The 16437-nt window shown below is 38.7% G+C and overlaps 3 protein-coding genes across 4 annotated transcripts; 2 read left to right on the forward strand and 1 right to left on the reverse strand.

Annotated features, from left to right (window-relative positions):
• Positions 1–2931: 2931 nt before the first annotated feature.
• On the reverse strand, positions 2932–6085 carry LOC135609570 (uncharacterized). Its single transcript, XM_065102959.1, has 4 exons — positions 5461–6085; positions 5075–5177; positions 3749–3935; positions 2932–3373 (listed from the first exon to the last, which is right to left on the reverse strand). The coding sequence occupies exons 1-4, from the start codon at positions 5584–5586 to the stop codon at positions 3319–3321; spliced, it is 471 nt and encodes a 156-aa protein (XP_064959031.1). The 5' UTR covers positions 5587–6085; the 3' UTR covers positions 2932–3318.
• A 2801-nt stretch (positions 6086–8886) lies between these two features.
• On the forward strand, positions 8887–12102 carry LOC103980671 (transcription factor ILR3). Its single transcript, XM_009397129.3, has 5 exons — positions 8887–9156; positions 9326–9388; positions 10537–10611; positions 10726–10888; positions 11548–12102. Exons 1-5 carry the CDS (start codon positions 9053–9055, stop codon positions 11830–11832), a joined length of 690 nt encoding a protein of 229 aa, XP_009395404.1. The 5' UTR covers positions 8887–9052; the 3' UTR covers positions 11833–12102.
• Positions 12103–12639: 537 nt separating this feature from the next.
• On the forward strand, positions 12640–15884 carry LOC103980675 (ubiquinone biosynthesis protein COQ4 homolog, mitochondrial). Of its 2 annotated transcripts, none has more exons than XM_009397133.3 (3): positions 12640–12810; positions 14072–14276; positions 15273–15884. In XM_009397133.3, the coding sequence occupies exons 2-3, from the start codon at positions 14097–14099 to the stop codon at positions 15771–15773; spliced, it is 681 nt and encodes a 226-aa protein (XP_009395408.1). In that variant the 5' UTR covers positions 12640–12810; positions 14072–14096; the 3' UTR covers positions 15774–15884. The 2 variants fall into 2 exon arrangements, with proteins under 2 accessions (XP_009395408.1, XP_009395407.1); XM_009397132.3 differs by having other exon boundaries at positions 12660–12810; positions 14075–14276.
• The last annotated feature ends 553 nt before the right edge of the window (positions 15885–16437 follow it).

A 16437-nucleotide genomic window follows, 5' to 3' on the forward strand; every position in this document is an offset into this window, starting at 1 on the left:
ACTTTGTAACTTAAGCTTTATTCATGTTTTAATTAAACCTGATAACTTCATCACTATTTCTTTCTGCAAATGTTGGATCGGGCATGTACCTTTCTCTACTTGCATATGGTATTCTAGATAAGGTATACTATATATTGGTAGTCTACATAAGTGTATGACATCCCTGTTGCTAGTACTTTGCACTGTGCATAGTGCATATCAAAAATTCTGAAAACATCATATTATGCATTAATTTAGTCAGTATATGTCTTTGGTTCAAATCATGGAGATTGGTGTCCAACAATGGGTTCCAAACATTAACAACCCAAGTTTCATGGTTTCATGTGCTTATTCAGCCTTGACTATGGAGAGTATATGTGAGGTAGGGATGAGCCTAAGCATGAAGAGCCATCATTGCCTATAATCTAAAAAATTAATACATAAAAGAAGCACCATCACTATGATGGATTGTGTTATGGTCATTTACACAACTCTATTTGTAAGGCCAAAGATTGGGCCAGCCATATGTTGGCATCAAGATTTCAAATAACACAAAGATGATAGGAAAGCTGTAATCATGACAAACCAAATGGGATAAGGCTGAATACCGGCGGATGATATTCATTATCTGAAGCCTACTTGCAATAGGACTTAGTACCAGAAGAATGATCGGTTTCCTGATTCTCCAGACTTGCATTTACTGCCTTTTTCTCAGTCTTTCTTTTCGTCCTAGTCTTGTTATCCAGCTGCAGCTTCTTTCTTATCTTCTTCCCATACGATCATCGTTGAACTCCTCGTCGGTGTCCTACAAGTAAGTCACCACCAAATGAAGAAAGGATTATAAATTAATCTAAAACCATAACCAGAGTACACAAGATAAACCACCTATCCAGCTGAAAGTGCAGACTTTGGCAAAAGATACAGTGGTGGAAAGAAGAAAGCAGCAAAGATTGGGTTAAGGGTGTAGGAAAAAGTAAAATCACTTCAAGAAATCCGGGCTTACCTTCACCAATGGCTCATCCTGCTCCTCGTTTTGGGATCCATCCACCAACATTGGCCTTGCGAGAATCGTATTCCTCATTGACCTGGCATCTCCCTCGGTGACCTTAGCTGCTGACTGGGGAGCCTCATCCTTCCTCCTCGGCCATCTCTTTCCCTCCCTAGTTTTCTCCTCTTCCCTTACCTCCTCCAGTGAAACCCTAGCCATGCTCTTCCTGAACATCGAGGAATAAGAGGAAAGCCAAGTTTTGGTGCTCCTACTCCTCTTCCTACTTGATTCTGATGTTTTCTTGCTTATGATATTGAAGTACTCTCATTGATAAGAAGATTAAGATTTGTACATGAAGGCTTCCTTTTAGTAAACAGAGTTTGTTACCAGAGGTTTCAAGAATCTTGATTCTTGATCAAGATTTCCAAGGGAGTAAGCAGCATTTAGTAATGGATTCTAGAATCAGTGCAATAGAGTGACTGACAGTGCAAAGAAAAGTAGAAACTAAGGTAAATGGTTAAGATGAGCCAACAGTGATTTTTTTGTTTTCTTGTTTTTATGGATTACTAATGCATTACAATTGTAAGATTTGGATGTCTGTTCTGCATTAGATCTATGAAGTGATGTTCTTGAACATTGGGTTCAATTTCATTCTGTTTCTTTAATCTAGTTCTGGGTTTAATTTGTTGAGGAACAAATTAGTGATTTAAAAAGTGCTAGGCGTCAAAAGGCGCCAAGGTCCAAAAACGCCCGAGGCGCTAGGCGCTCGCCTAGGAGCTCGCCGGAGCGAAGTGAGGTGCTAAAATATAAAAATATATAATATAATTATTTAAATAAAAAATATGCTATTAAATTAAAAAAATCGAGTACAAAATCACAATGTCATATTAATAAAAAGTATCAAAAATCAAAACAATAAAATTTTACATCAAATCTATTAAGTTGCTCTGTACACTTGCCATTTATTCTGAAATCTAACAATAATTTTAAATAAATAAAAATTAATAGTATTAAAATCAAAATAATATATTATTAATCTAATAAATAAAAATACTATTATTAATATACAGTTAGCAGTATACTGTTAATATACTGTTAATAGTATAGTGAGAAGAGTGTGAGAAGACCGAGGCTGCTAAGGCAACGACAGCGGTAGTGGGAGCGGGAGCGGGAGCGATGAGCGATAGCGGGAGTGGGAGTGGGAGCGGGAGCTACGAGCGGCGATCGACAACAACAGCGATGAGCGACGATTGTGGCAACGGCGAGTAGCGACAATGGCAGCGGCAGCGGCAGCATAGAGCAACGACAACGGAGAAGAAATCTCGACGGCAAAATCGCGAGTGTTAGGGTTGGGGAAGTCGGGGAAATCGTGAGAGGGAGCCTATCGGTGATTTAGTTGGTTCGATTGAACCAACTAAAGCACCGGAGACCGAACCAGACGTAAAACACTGGTTCGATCGCCTGGTTTAACTCGGGCGCTCGCCCGAAGCGCCCGACGCCTGGGCTCGGGCGAGCGCCTAGGCGGCGCCTCATTGAAGCGAGGCGCTCGGGCCTCGCCTCGCCTCGCCCGAGCGCCTAGGCGAGCGCCCGAGCGCCTATTGAAATCACTGGAACAAATAGCTCTAGATTTAATTCAACCATAACATAAAAAATTAATATGTTTTATGTAAACTATAACTTGTATACAACTTGGCATACGAAAAATATATTAGTATGCATTTAGAATCAAGTGACAAACCAGATCAAAATTAGTGACTATTGATGCCTAGCAAGTAGCAACTTTGTTGCACTTCATCTGCATGATTAGTGTTTTACATGAATCTAGAAACAAACAAGTAAATTAGCAACACAAGTACCAACAAGTGCATAATCATAAATTTTAGGATGATAAACAAGTTGCATAGGAGCAAAAGGGGATACGAGTCATAAGATTTTGAGAGGCGAAGTTCCAAAACCCCGATAAGTGTATGAAAATAAGCTTCACATTAATATTTCTTTTTTGAAGAAAAATATGAAGAGACAAACCCATTTGTTAGAAAGAAATACAAATTGTCTCAAGCTTAAGCTCAAATCAATTCTAACCTAATAAGAAACCCATTTGAACATAAAAACAATGTTCTAACATGGTAATGCCACAGCTGCAGTGATTTTAGAATCAAATGTTTTATGATTCCTTTTCTTCCATAGGATATCCCAACCAGCAGTGAGATTTTGGACAAAATGCTTGTGCCTCCAATCATCACATAGTTCAATAACGAGATCAAACCATCAACCAACATCGTCCAATGACTTTCATGAAAGATCAATGGATGCATGCACCGAGTAACTTCTACATGATCTGGTACAAAAGGTCACTTCTTTGGCATTTTCAGTTTCTTGCAACTAGAAGGTTTCTCTTCACATAAGCTGTAAAAGAATATTCAAACTTAAATCATCCATGGAAAGCAAATTTTTTGATAAATTATGGTGCAAACTCGAACAAAGATAGAACATGAGCAAGCATGAGAAAAATATAGCACTCTGTAAAATTTTCTTGATTGAAGAGTACAACTTGATTAGGCTATTTCAAGAAGGAATTACATAATCACACTGAATATGGCAATTTTAGGATGTATGCTCAAGAAAGGTTAATGAGAGCATGAAACAAAGAGGAATGCTAGCAACAAATAACTACAGATTACTTCAAGAAAGAAAGTGAATTAGACTAACAGATGCCGTCATCAGTCTATCCCCCACAAAAGAAATGCATATAACATTTTCTTTAAAAAATTCAGAACTTACCCTTCCCACATGCGCTTACGCCTTGGGGTCATAAAACTTGAAGCTTGCATCGATTCACTAACAACCATATTGGCATGACTAGGCTGAGTGCCAGAACCACATCCATTGAACAATGCCAACGTCTCAGCCAATTTGGGAGCACAGGCACTTTCTGCATGTTCTTTAAAATATTCCAACAACACAATACCTGAAATAGAGTTAACACTGAGTAATAATTTTTCTCACGATTAAGACAGACAAAGGATAACCCTCCATTGAAGGCAATTCCTATATAATCTGCATACTATCCTCATGTAATTACTCCATGTTGTCAATGAAAGTCAATTTTCCATAAAGCACATCACTTAAGAGACATATACCACCTCACAGTCCTTCAATTTTGCTTTCAGATTGTTGTTTAAAGCAACTTGCTAATAAAAATAAGTTTTATCATATTTGCACAGAGTATGACAAAATATTGCAAGAAAAAACAAAATCAACTAAGACCTATCTTCCATTTAGATAAAAAAAAATGACAATTGTCTTGAAGAAAATAGCAACCGCAAAATGCTAGGATAATTGGTAACTGGGGATCAAAGTCATTAATAGTATAAGAACTAAAATTCTGATGCGACCAAATAAAATAACATTTTATCGATGTCAAAAGCACAATCTTAGACAAGCACCACATAGATATGGGATGGGGTTTCAAAAAAAGACCAATTAAGATTTTTGGTACATGTGGAGTGAGAATTTTCACAATAATGATCATCGGTAAAAATGCATATACCACATAAGAATTTTGTCAAAATTACATAGCCATTGTTGTACCTTCCAAATATGAACCTCTTCAATACATTATGTCACGTGAAAGAAAACTTGCAAAAAAATTATCTATACAATCAAATGTTCCATCATGGCATTTCAGATAAATAACAACTTGGTTCTGAGTAACAATTGACAAAATTCAGGCATTATGTATCTGATTCAAGACTCCTAGAAACCATCTCACATCTTGCAAAGTTCATCAAACTTACCAACCAAAAAATGTGAATAAAACCTTCCTAGAACAAAGTTGACAAAATGATTTAGCAAATCATCACATGTGTGAATATTTCACCTTCACAAGGTGAAATTATGAATGACGAACAAGGAAATAAATTTAATTCTCCGTCACACAACAGCACCAGAAGATCCTTGTCTCCTCCTCTAAATGCATTTTTCAAAGGTGCAACTTTTTCTCAACAATCTGTCTCATTTAGACACCCAAAAACATCATCGCAAATCATACAGTTAATCTTAAATTCAAAAGCTTAAATTAAACGGAACAATGTGGCTCCAACTTACCCAGAGCTCTAAGCATTTTCACATCAAATTTGTCGGCAAGATACTTATGGCCAATGGTTTTTGCCCGTCTGACAATCAATTCTTTCAGGCTAATAAGAAAATCCTGCATATGGATATGAAAACAAATTTACATTTGAGGCCGAAGAAAGCACAAAATGACAGAAAATTCAAATTTACATATGGATATATATGCCAAGGACTAGAGATGCGAGATGATTCCAGAGTACATAATACAAAAAAAGACACCGACGTGAGGCCAAGCAGATTTGCTGGTCAGATTCACGGAGTGAAACAAGCAAAAGAACAACCTCTCATGGATAACGCCACCAATCTACTTGAGAAACAGAAAGGGCAGGTGCAGAAAGAGTCGGGTTTGCAGCGCTTACAAGTTCGGGTTCGGAGATGGAAGAAAGCCATGCCACGTCTCCTCCTCCTCCTCCTCCACCGTCACCGCCCTCGCCGCCGCTTCCGCCGGCCGATCCATCTCGGATGTTGCTCTGCGAGGACTCCATAAACCAGATCAACAAGAGGGAAATGGCTCCTTCCCTCGAGAAGTTGCGTATTGGGGTTTTCCTAGTTTTCTGTGTCGGCGGAGAACCGGGGAATTAACTACGTCTCGTACTGGCCGATCTCCTCCATCGTAGGTGATCGAGGCTGCGGCCGTCGAAAGGATAGAGGTCGAGGAAAGGGCTGAGTGGGAACTGCCCGGCCGTGTCGGCGGCGCTAGCGTGGACGGCAGCTTGCTTGAGTCAGCGGTACAGCGATGGGCGGAGTCGGCCCTTCCGTGGGCAGTTGCTGCGGTCGGCGGCACTGCTGTGGGCAGCGGCGGGCGAAGGCCTGCGATGGTCGCTGGCCCTGCCGCTGTGCGGCGGCCTTGTTGAGGGCGGTGGCTGCACAGAGTCGCGACAGGAAGTATCGTCGTGGCGGTACTGCTTGGCGGCGGCTGAGGCTGATGGCGTCGCCGGAGGTCTTGTGGCTGCAGCGGTGGTTTTGGGTGGCCACAACTCGGCCTTTTATAGTGAGCCCGCACGGATTCCACTCGGACTCGTGCACCATAGATAATCTAATTCATATCTTAATTAACCCGTTAAACCTAATTAAGTTTATAGAAGTTTATAAGATTTGTGAGCTTAATCTTAAGGGAACAAAAATGTTACGCTCATAAGCTGCAACAAAGCTTCTCCTCAACTCATCTTCTTCGATGGTTCGTATTAGGAACTAATCTCATCGTCTGTTACCATTGCCATCACGAACAGAGATTTGCCAACAATGGGTAACTCCAAAATCGAAGTTGAGTTGCAAAACACTTGATTCTGTAGACACAGCATGCAAAAGATCAAGCAGCTTAGATAATTGACTGTAATTAATGTCGACCATTAGGATTCCTGACAAGGAGTAAGGCCGGTTTCAAACACTAGTGATATGACATCCATGTAACATTATAATTCGTGCGAATTATTTATCATATCAGTTAATTAAATATCACTCTGCTGCGTGGCATTAGTTATATTCGTCGTGTCCATTTTTATATTTTAAAAATTATATTAGTAATCATATATAATTATGAAAGTAAAATATTTATATTCATTTATCATAATAACATCAGTTCTACCAATGAAAATATGAAAATAAAAAATAAAAAAAATAATTTAAACATTTGGTGACGGACGATGATGACGTTGGCATCGACTTAGTTGCTTGGCCACCTCCGACAACAATAATATTTGCTCTCATCGCGATGCCACCCGTCGACCTCATCATCACTCGTCTTATGTCGCTCTACATCTGCGTCGACGTTAACACAATTATCGCTTGAAAATTATGTCGATATCGACATAGATATTTGTGACTACTCTCCATCCCTCTGCTTTTTCACCATCCCATTTTCCTAAGAGTAATGCCTCGAAATCCCCAAATCCTCCTCCCCTACCTAGTCGTAACTAAGGACGTCTTTGTCAACCCTCTCCACCACATGCAAGTTGTAATTATGATCGAGGGGGTGGGCAAAGACGTTCTTAGTTATGGCGAGGTGAGAGAGGGATTTGGAGATTTTGGCGCATTGCTCATAGGAAAATGGGATAGCAAATGAGTGGGGGGATGGGAAATGACCACCATCAATCATCTGTGTGGACGCCAATATAGTTTCCAAGTGACAATTGTGTTAGCGTCTATGCAGATATAAAACAACACAAGGCGAGTGACGATGAGGCCGACGATATACTTCTCGTGAAGGCAGGTGGCATCACGATAAAAGCGAACCTTATCATCATTGGAGGCGGTCAGGAAACTACGTCAGCGTCGATGCCAACGGTGCTGCCATCCGTCACCATCGACGTTGTTCGCTACTAAATGTTAAAATTATTTTTTATCTTTTATTTTTATATTTTTATTAGTAAATCTAATATTATTATAATAAATAGACTTAGATACTTTACTTTTATAATTATAGAAATATTAATATAATTTTTTAAAGTATAAAAAGTCAGAATACTATAACTAACTACCCGGTAATATTACCGATTAGTGAACATAAGTTTCTGTTATTGTTATTATTATTATTATTATTATTTATTATGTTGACTGTTGAAACGTACTTAACATGTGTACTAATAAACATTTTTTTTCTCTCTTTTTGCAGTGATTGTTGTTGACACGTAGGTGTTCTCAGAGAATCCGCAGATCTAAATCGAATCCGTCGTTGTTGCTGATCCACTCCTGAGGGCCGCATTCCTTAGATCTCAACCTTACGTTCGTCCTCTCTTCATATCTCCACCGTCAATTTATTAGCGCCTCAACCTTCCTGTCGGATGTAGCTGTGGGGATGGACGGTCGAAATACGAGGACAGGGTCTTTGGACAGTTTAGATTGGATGATAGGGGAAACGGATTCGATTCGAATAGTAGAAGATCCTCATGGACTCATTCAATCATCTGTGGGTGACCGACACAACACACGAGGCGGACATATTGACCACAATAAATGTGCCGTGAATTCATCAAAGAGACGTGGCAATTGCCGGAACCACTCACCTAACCAAGTTGATCGGACGGCTTAGATCTCTACACAGACACGTGTAGCAGATCTAACCACTGCGTAATTCTTCACGTTCGAGTTTGGTTGCGGCGTGTAAAGTTTGCACTATCATCCCTGCTAAGATATAAAATTGCAAACACCTTTCAAGGATGGATATATATATATATATATATATATATATATATATATATATATATAAAAGTAAATATAAATATAATTACAAGATAATTATTTAGGATCCTTTATGTGAATATTTTGTTATTATTGAACTATGTACACATTAAAGTTTATTTAATTAAACTAATAATATATAAGTTTTTATTTAAAGTTTTAGTAAAATTCTTTGATTCTCCTTCTATTTCTCCTTATATTACTATTAATAATTATCTCGTCCATTCTAACTTAGTAAAAATCTTCTTAATATATATCCATTTAAATTTAAATAATTAATTTTATTTTATTTCTTAAACAATGTGGTGCTTTAAGACAAAAGCCACTTTCAAGGACGTATAAGCAATTTCAAATATTGTCCTGATAAAGAACATAATTTGACATTATGGCGGGGACGAATATGCAATTTGGGCTTGGCATCGTTGGCTATAACCGTTCATTAATATGAAATAATTCGTTGGTCACACAGACATCCCAACCGTCCATCACGAACTCCACGGTTGATGAAATCATTTGACGGTTCAGATCCTTAGAAAAATAACGGAAGTTTCGGAGAAAGACCGGTAATTCCACCTCGTCCCTCGAAACCCAGCCCACAGAAAGCAAAACCCGTCTTCAGCTCCTCATTCCCGGTTTCATTCTCCTGCGATAGCCACTGCGGGATCCGGAAATCCTAATTCTACCTCTGGTTCCTCGCCGCGCGGACGAGCCGTGGCGGAGCGGGATCAGGGTCTCCAAATCGCTCCCGAGGAAGCGGAGAAGGTTCTATCCTCTATGGGAACGGACCCGATTGAGGATTTTTGGATCGACGGTGGCGATTCCGATGGCGAGCTGCAGTACGCCCTTGGTAGCTTCCGCGACATGGTTCCGACTGCTGGGTACCCGAAATCTTAACTCTCATCCATTTCACATGGTCACTGGTTGTGATTCGTCTGTTTATTTGTGTCTGCTCCGAGATTCCTCGGGCGAGGCAGTTTTGGTGCTCTGGTGGGGTTTCACATCCTTTTTGTGCTAATCTAACGCGTTTTGGGTTGACAATTGCAACAGAATGGGGAATGAAGAGACACAAAGGGATTTCCGCAGTCTTGAGCAGAATAGCTCTGGAAAAAGGTAAAATTTTCTCTTCTTTCCCTGATAATTCTGTGAAACTTACAATTTCAGAGTCTATGGATTCTGGATTTGGATATATTGTACGATGAATTTGTTTCATCCAGCCGGTAGAGATATATATTTTGTAGACCTTAATCTTGGGAAAGGGAAAATATGACAATCCTCTCAAGTTCCTTATGTTTTTGTGTTTGTACATAAGAAGTGTCATGTGGGGATCAGCAATCTTATAATTGAAATTGGGGTGAATAATTTATTGGGAGAATCGCCTATTTTTTATACATGGATTTACATTGTCTATGAGGAGTAATATGGTGTTAATTTGAAGTTTTAATTTTCTATTTTCATACATTTGGATTTTGTACTTATTGAGCATCTCTTATACCTGATACTTTTCCTACTAAAAGTTAAAGCCCAACTTAGGAGCATTTCTCTCTTTATCAGATCGCTTTAGTATGTCTGGTTTAGTGTGGACTTCTTCCATAAGGAGTAACAGTGACGTTGTATAAATTACAGTTCAATATGCCACCGTGTTCTTTAGTGACACTGCAATTTATATTTGCTATAAGGAGATGGATGTAATCATATTATTTCCATTCATCAAATTAAGTTAGAAGAGAGCAATGAGGTCTAACATCATTGAATGGAGATTTAAGTTACAACTGTCATCAAAGAAGTTTTACTTACTTCGTGGTTGTGAAAGGGGTGCAGGTCAATAAATGAACTCGAGTAAAATTATTTTGTTTACGAAAAGTGATTTTGGTTTTGTTTCATGAAGACTGGATGATGGTTTTAACTAAGAACCATATGTGATGGAAGGTGAAGTTTCTAACTCTATACATACCCGTTGCAAGATCAAGTTGCAATACTTCAATCTGCACTGCATAAGATACTAGGTTGCTGTCAAAGCTCTATAATTCGATAGAACCATTCTTATAACCTTGTAGTATTCAGATAACATAGTTGAGGCTACAATAGTACCTCTCTCTCTCTCTCTCTCTTTGACACTTTCTAATGATGTAAGAAAACAGAAATATTCTTAAGACTGCTATTTCTCGTGTCACTTGCTAAGGTTGTTATTGGTTTATTCTTTAAATTTATGTTCAAATTTTTGGGGAGTTCATCAAAAAAAATTTCTATGATTTTTTCAGGGCAAGAAATGAGCCACATACATCAAAGTCTAAAGCCTGTCGTGAAAAAGTACGACGGGATAGGTTAAATGAGAGGTATCTCACTTTAAAAGAAAAAAATGCAAGCATAGTATTTGTTTGCTACATGTTTTTTTGGTTCGTTGCTAGACCCTAATCTTGTGTTGCAAATGATTTTGAATGATTTTTTAGGTTCCATGAATTGAGTTCAGTCCTTGATCCCAATAGACCTCCAAGAGCTGACAAAGCAAGTATTTTAGGTGATGCAACTCGGGTGTTGATGCAGTTAAGAGCAGAAGCACAAGAACTTAAGGAATCAAATGAAAAGCTTCATGAAGCAATTAAGGATCTGAAGGTGTGGTTTACAGTCATGTTTCTTTTTTTTTTTATCTTTTTCCTACCTACGAATTACTATGGCTTCTAACAAGCATCTTACAAATTGGAATATGATATTTCATGATGCATCTCTGTTGAGCCCTTCTGTTCCACTGTTCCTTTTTTCTATCTATAGTGAAAGGAGAATCAAAGACAGACCCATCGGGTTTCAGAAGAGATATGGATGGAGGGATAGTCACATGGTCTTGATATTGTTTTTCACTATTTATCTGCACATAGGTTATAGGATTGAGTAATTATTTATTTTTCTTTCTAGACTGTCTCGATGAAGATTCTTCGGTGATTGTGTAAGGACATAGATCTCAGAGAACCAGGATGGCTTAGATCACCATGGGAAATTTTGTTTGGTTATGTATGCTTAGATTATGTTTACAGTGTTGGCTTAAGATTTGTTTTGGGATCTATAGGATTACAGACTCGATGAAATTACACAAATGTTTCAATATTAAGAAAGGGACTATCTTTATTAACAACTACAAATGTTTTTTTGAATGAATTATGAAACTATCTTGGTTTTTTCTTAGGCATGCTATTTAGCTAATTCTACTGTGAGATAAATCGGTAGACCAAGTATTACTTTTTGTAACTGGTATTCTAATGCACCTTTATGATGTCTAGGTGGAGAAGAATGAGCTGAGGGAAGAAAAGATGAGGCTGAAAGCTGACAAGGACAAATTAGAGCAACAAATCAAGGTCTTGAGTGTGCCTCCAGCAGGCTTCTTGCCACATCCAATGGCATTCCATCCTGCTGCTGCCCCTGCTGCATTTGTTCCACAGATTCAGGCCTCAACCGATAAAACAGCCCCATTTGCAGGGTTCCCTGGAATGGCAATGTGGCAGTGGTTGCCTCCTGCTGTCATGGATACCACACAAGACCCAAAGCTTTGGCCTCCAAATGCATAGCACTCCATTTCTTGTTAATCCCTTTTCTGATGTGAAAAAGGCTTTGCTTCTTCAATTGAAATTGAACTTCTAATATTAATGGATGCTTCTAATGTGATCATAATCTGCTAGGTTGTAGAAGATAGCCGAATCTTAGCTTATTTTTTGGATTGGATTTCCAAGGGTATATGGTTGCCAAGTTCCTTTTATGTGTAACCCAGTGGAGAACAATGTTTGTAGTTGAACGGACAAGCTTATTGATTAATCTTAATTCAATCATTCGGTATGTTACTTTTGCTTGTAACGATAGTTTGTGCGTGCTATTCTTTAGAACAAATAACTTGTGTTATTCTACTTCTGTTTGGTGTTTGGAGTTTGACTTTTAAATGTTCAAATATTGACTTACCAGTATTGGCAGTGACATCAATCCAATGACAATTTCAAATGTCAAATGTTGGAATTCTATGCTCTTGCAATCATGTTTGCGTGTATGACGCCATGTCTAAGTTGAAATTTCGGAAGAGCACGACTCTTTGTCTTGCATTGTCTCTTAATGATTTAGATGATCAAGATCATATATACATATATATAAATATATAATTGCACCTGTATGAGATGTGCAGGTGCTTATTCTGAGAGCACGAATCTTGAGATTTTGCAAGCATCTTATAGCGGAGGACCGTCTAATCGCGTTCATAGCACAAATCTTATAGCGGAGGATCATCGAATGGGGCGTCCCTCTGTTAGAAATGAAGGAGTTACTGGAACGGTGCTGGGGCCCGGTCGACGAGCCAATACTGCTTAGGGTAGAAATGTCTTGTGGTTTCGGAAGAGGAAACGAACTAAATTATGTTCCCGGAACCCTGCGCCCGTAGATTTATCGATTTCCATCGGTGAATCTACTGTCGCTACGATCGTCGCTCAGTTCCTCGCTTGGATAAGACGGCGACGACCCCAAGTCGGTTTTCTGGTTTCGATCGGAACTCGAAGCAATTCAAGGTACGTGATCGCTGTTGTTGTATGTTTACGAGGTCATTATATTCGACTGATGCTTCGTTTTTTGCTTTAAGCTTTATGGAAGAGTTTTTTGTTAACTCATACCAGTAGGCAGATAGGGTTTAGGACTGCATATTTGAGAAGATGATTCACGAAGCCGTGCCTCGAACGAATTTTGTGGATGTAGCAAAATCGATCAAGAAAACTAATTTGGTGGTTTTATTTAGAACATAGCAATTTCATGCCAATATGGTCCAAGGAACACATTTTAGTCCAAGCCTGACCTTTTATCGTTGAACGTATCGATAGTGTATCAATTTTCATCCGTTTTGGGTTGGGGCTTTTTACTGATGAGTTTGTGAACATATTCTGGCCTATTTTGTTGTGTTATTTTCTCCTTCAGACGATTCTGTATATACTGCAAAGCATTTAAAGGATCTATTGGTTGTTGTCACTCCAAAGAAACACACAATTGTTCCCTTATGTTTTAAGTCCAAATTTTTCATGGCAGAAGGTACTTTAAATGAAAAGGTAGAATCTTCACTTAACGATCAAAGACAAGGGACATGGAAGCCAAATGTTTGTAGCCCCACAATATAACAAATAATTATAATCATATGATTGATGATGGTAATGATGGGGATCAGAGTTTTGCAAACCAATACTTTGTAGAGGACAAAATAGTCAGTCGTGTAAATGAAACCGTTAAGATAATGTGGTAGAAGATAATGTAGTAGATGGTTTTTCCAAGATTAGAATTTTTGCCTATTAGGTTTGTACCTAAATATAGTCCAAGGAAATGGTTAGCTCTTCTTTCACTTACTGAAAGAAGAGTGATAATAATAAGAATGATTGTAACAACCACTGCAATAGTAATGACTAGAGCAATAAATAGAAACATGGAGGATTATAGACATTAAGCAAGAGTCATCAAGATATGAAGACAATTAACCTGATTCAGTTGAGAAATAGCTTCTTGGAAGATTTAAGCTATGCTGATCCATTAAATAGAGAACCTTCTTCAACATCGTTTTTCAATGTTCCATTGAAGTAGACAATGATTATAGTATAATTTTTTTTTTAGTAAGTTGTGTTCTTCAGTATCTGACTATCTGTTCTTGCTGTATATGCATAATCACCATGGACTCAGTTAGTGTTGACTGTAGTTATTATGGTGTTTTGTTAATTCATTCTTGGGCTCTATTAGTGGCCTAATATTGTAGATTATAAAGTCTGGCTTGTGACAACCGTGTCATTCTTCAAGTAGGTCTGAAGTTAAATTCAAAATCATGGAAGGAGCACGGATTCCTCTAAAGGGATGGCAACAAGCAGCAGTTGCTCTTGGTTCAGCTCTTGGTGCCTTGATGGATCCTAGAAGAGCAGATTTGATAGCTGCGCTAGGTGAGACCACTGGGAAGCCAGCTTTTCAGCGGGTACTTGAGCGGATGAGGAATAGAAGCGAAGGCAGAGTGAGTACATACATCTACTTGACAACCAAAGAAACAATCAGTTCTATATTTCTCAAGTAATGAGTTAATGTTGTGTCCCACAAAATGTTAGTAAAAGTTTTGTAGAGTGTGATCTTTTACACGCCGTAGTAGTTATGTATTTGACTGGTCAAGATAACTAACTTCCTAAGATTTTAAAATAATAAGCTTATGCATGTGTATAGGTACATGAGAATATATGTGATATATCACATTAACCAGAGGTGAATGCAGGCATCATAAGGACCATCGATTTATTAACTGGTTTAAAAACCCTACAGGATACCTCAATTTTCCATGTTGAACCCTCAGTTATTGGCAATTCTTCTTCTGTGACATCTAGCTGTAATGCCTGTTAAAGCCTATTCATTTGTTGTGTGCTTATTGACTGTGCTAGGTCTGATAGGTTGTCAGAACCAATATTCGACTGATTCTGGTCGGAGTTTGATCACTGATAGAGGCTTAAGACAATAAATAAATTATTTTGACACACAAAGGCGGCACCTTAATAGGGATTTGGAAGAGAACAACATGTGAATTCACATGAAACCCTATTTATTGGAACATTTTCTAAGTCAGAGGCTCCAGAATTCTATGGGAAGGTGATTTTTTTTTGGGAGACACATGCAGAAGTTTTTAATTTCGAACATCAATATTCTGAAGTGTGGAAAAGGAAACTTGCTTTTGCCAAATTTAGATGTGCATCAAATATGCGTTGGTGCCGAACACTTGAATCTTATGATCGGTAGGAGTCACATAACCACATGGGAAGAGATGATAGCCCTTCCTAAGGGTGAATTCCTTTGTCTATTGTTAACAATCTTAAGCAAAATTTCTAATAAGCATGAGATTCAACATAATCATCTTAGTATTTTCATGCACTTGACTATGGTAACTGGAGCATGCATGAGTTCCGTCACAAGTGTCGTCACAACTTAATTGTTTTACCTGATTCATTGTAGAATGTTTTTCTTTCAGGAAGTTCTTCTAGAGCGTCCACGTGTAATATCTGCCGAAGTGTCACATGCCTGGGATTTGCCAGAAAGCACATTCGGTTCCGCTTATGCAAGATTCATGGGAACACGAAACTTCTCTCCGGATGACCGTCCACCAGTCCGATTCATGGACACAGATGAACTGGCGTATGTGGCCACACGTGCTCGTGAGGTGCATGACTTCTGGCATGTCCTGTTTGGCCTTCCGACAAACCTGATAGGTGAGTCTGCTCTTAAAGTGATTGAATTTCAGCAAATGTTTCTTCCTATGTGTGCACTGTCAGTTGTTGGAGGTTCAGCGAGGTTTAGCGAAAAGCAAAGGGCTCTCTTCTTCCAGCATTACTTTCCATGGGCTCTTAGGGCAGGTATGGCATCCACGGATCTTATGTGTGTGTACTATGAGAAACATTTTCACGAGGACTTGGAGGATGTGCGGAAGAAATGGGGTATAATTCGTTGCCCTGATCCTAAAGGGAAAAGCTGAATTCGTATTTGGTTATTTTTCACTGGTGCTCAGGAAAGATTTCCCTTGCATCCCTGTTGGAAAAAACAATAAAATAAATAAAAAAGATTTCACCAATTGGGATTATTCTCATCGAGATGTTTGCCATTGTGTTGCGCACGGAAACTTTGTAGTGTAGTATGATAAGATTGTCTCTTTACGACTTGGATGACTTGGGTTCGAGTTACGGAAATCTTGGAGCGGAGCACAGTCTTCATCTCTTTTGCTCATGTAAATTTATTTTATAGGAGCATGCCATACTTTTCAAATAAGAATCATGTTTCAGGTGGCATAACCAGTCACGATCTTAATTACATGCAACCGAGTTGTACAGAGGCTGCAACTGAACTACAAGCACTTGCCTTCGATAGAAGTATGAGTTTGCCGGATGTTTTGCATTATTAGGTGATGTTGTTTGTATTATTGAGTTGACAACAGCAGATACGCAAAGCTACAGATAAGCATAGGGGGCGGCAGCCCACGCCACACTACCAATGAATGTAAAACAAAAGGGATAATAATATTCATTTAAAATTGAGATGCCAATATGAAAAAGGTGGAATAAAATTGATTCTGGATGGATTACATGTTGATCTTAAAGATGGCGTCAAACATTCGATGAAAGAGAGGAAAACATTCATTCAAG

This window comes from Musa acuminata, chromosome BXJ2-4 (genome assembly GCF_036884655.1).
Source record: "Musa acuminata AAA Group cultivar baxijiao chromosome BXJ2-4, Cavendish_Baxijiao_AAA, whole genome shotgun sequence".
In the NCBI taxonomy this organism is placed as follows: Eukaryota; Viridiplantae; Streptophyta; class Magnoliopsida; order Zingiberales; family Musaceae; genus Musa; species Musa acuminata.

Bases quoted from the DNA above. Each gene is read 5' to 3' on its own strand.
- LOC103980671 (XM_009397129.3), top strand. From the start codon at position 9,053: ATGGGAACGGACCCGATTGAGGATTTTTGGATCGACGGTGGCGATTCC. The intron at 9,157-9,325 runs GTACCCGAAATC...CAATTGCAACAG, and splicing joins GACATGGTTCCGACTGCTGG to AATGGGGAATGAAGAGACAC. The intron at 9,389-10,536 runs GTAAAATTTTCT...TGATTTTTTCAG, and splicing joins CAGAATAGCTCTGGAAAAAG to GGCAAGAAATGAGCCACATA.
- LOC103980675 (XM_009397133.3), top strand. From the start codon at position 14,097: ATGGAAGGAGCACGGATTCCTCTAAAGGGATGGCAACAAGCAGCAGTT. The intron at 14,277-15,272 runs GTGAGTACATAC...TTTTTCTTTCAG, and splicing joins GGAATAGAAGCGAAGGCAGA to GAAGTTCTTCTAGAGCGTCC.
- LOC135609570 (XM_065102959.1), bottom strand. From the start codon at position 5,586: ATGGAGTCCTCGCAGAGCAACATCCGAGATGGATCGGCCGGCGGAAGC. The intron at 5,178-5,460 runs GTAAGCGCTGCA...ATCCATATGCAG, and splicing joins CCATCTCCGAACCCGAACTT to GATTTTCTTATTAGCCTGAA. The intron at 3,374-3,748 runs GTAAGTTCTGAA...ATTCTTTTACAG, and splicing joins CGTAAGCGCATGTGGGAAGG to CTTATGTGAAGAGAAACCTT.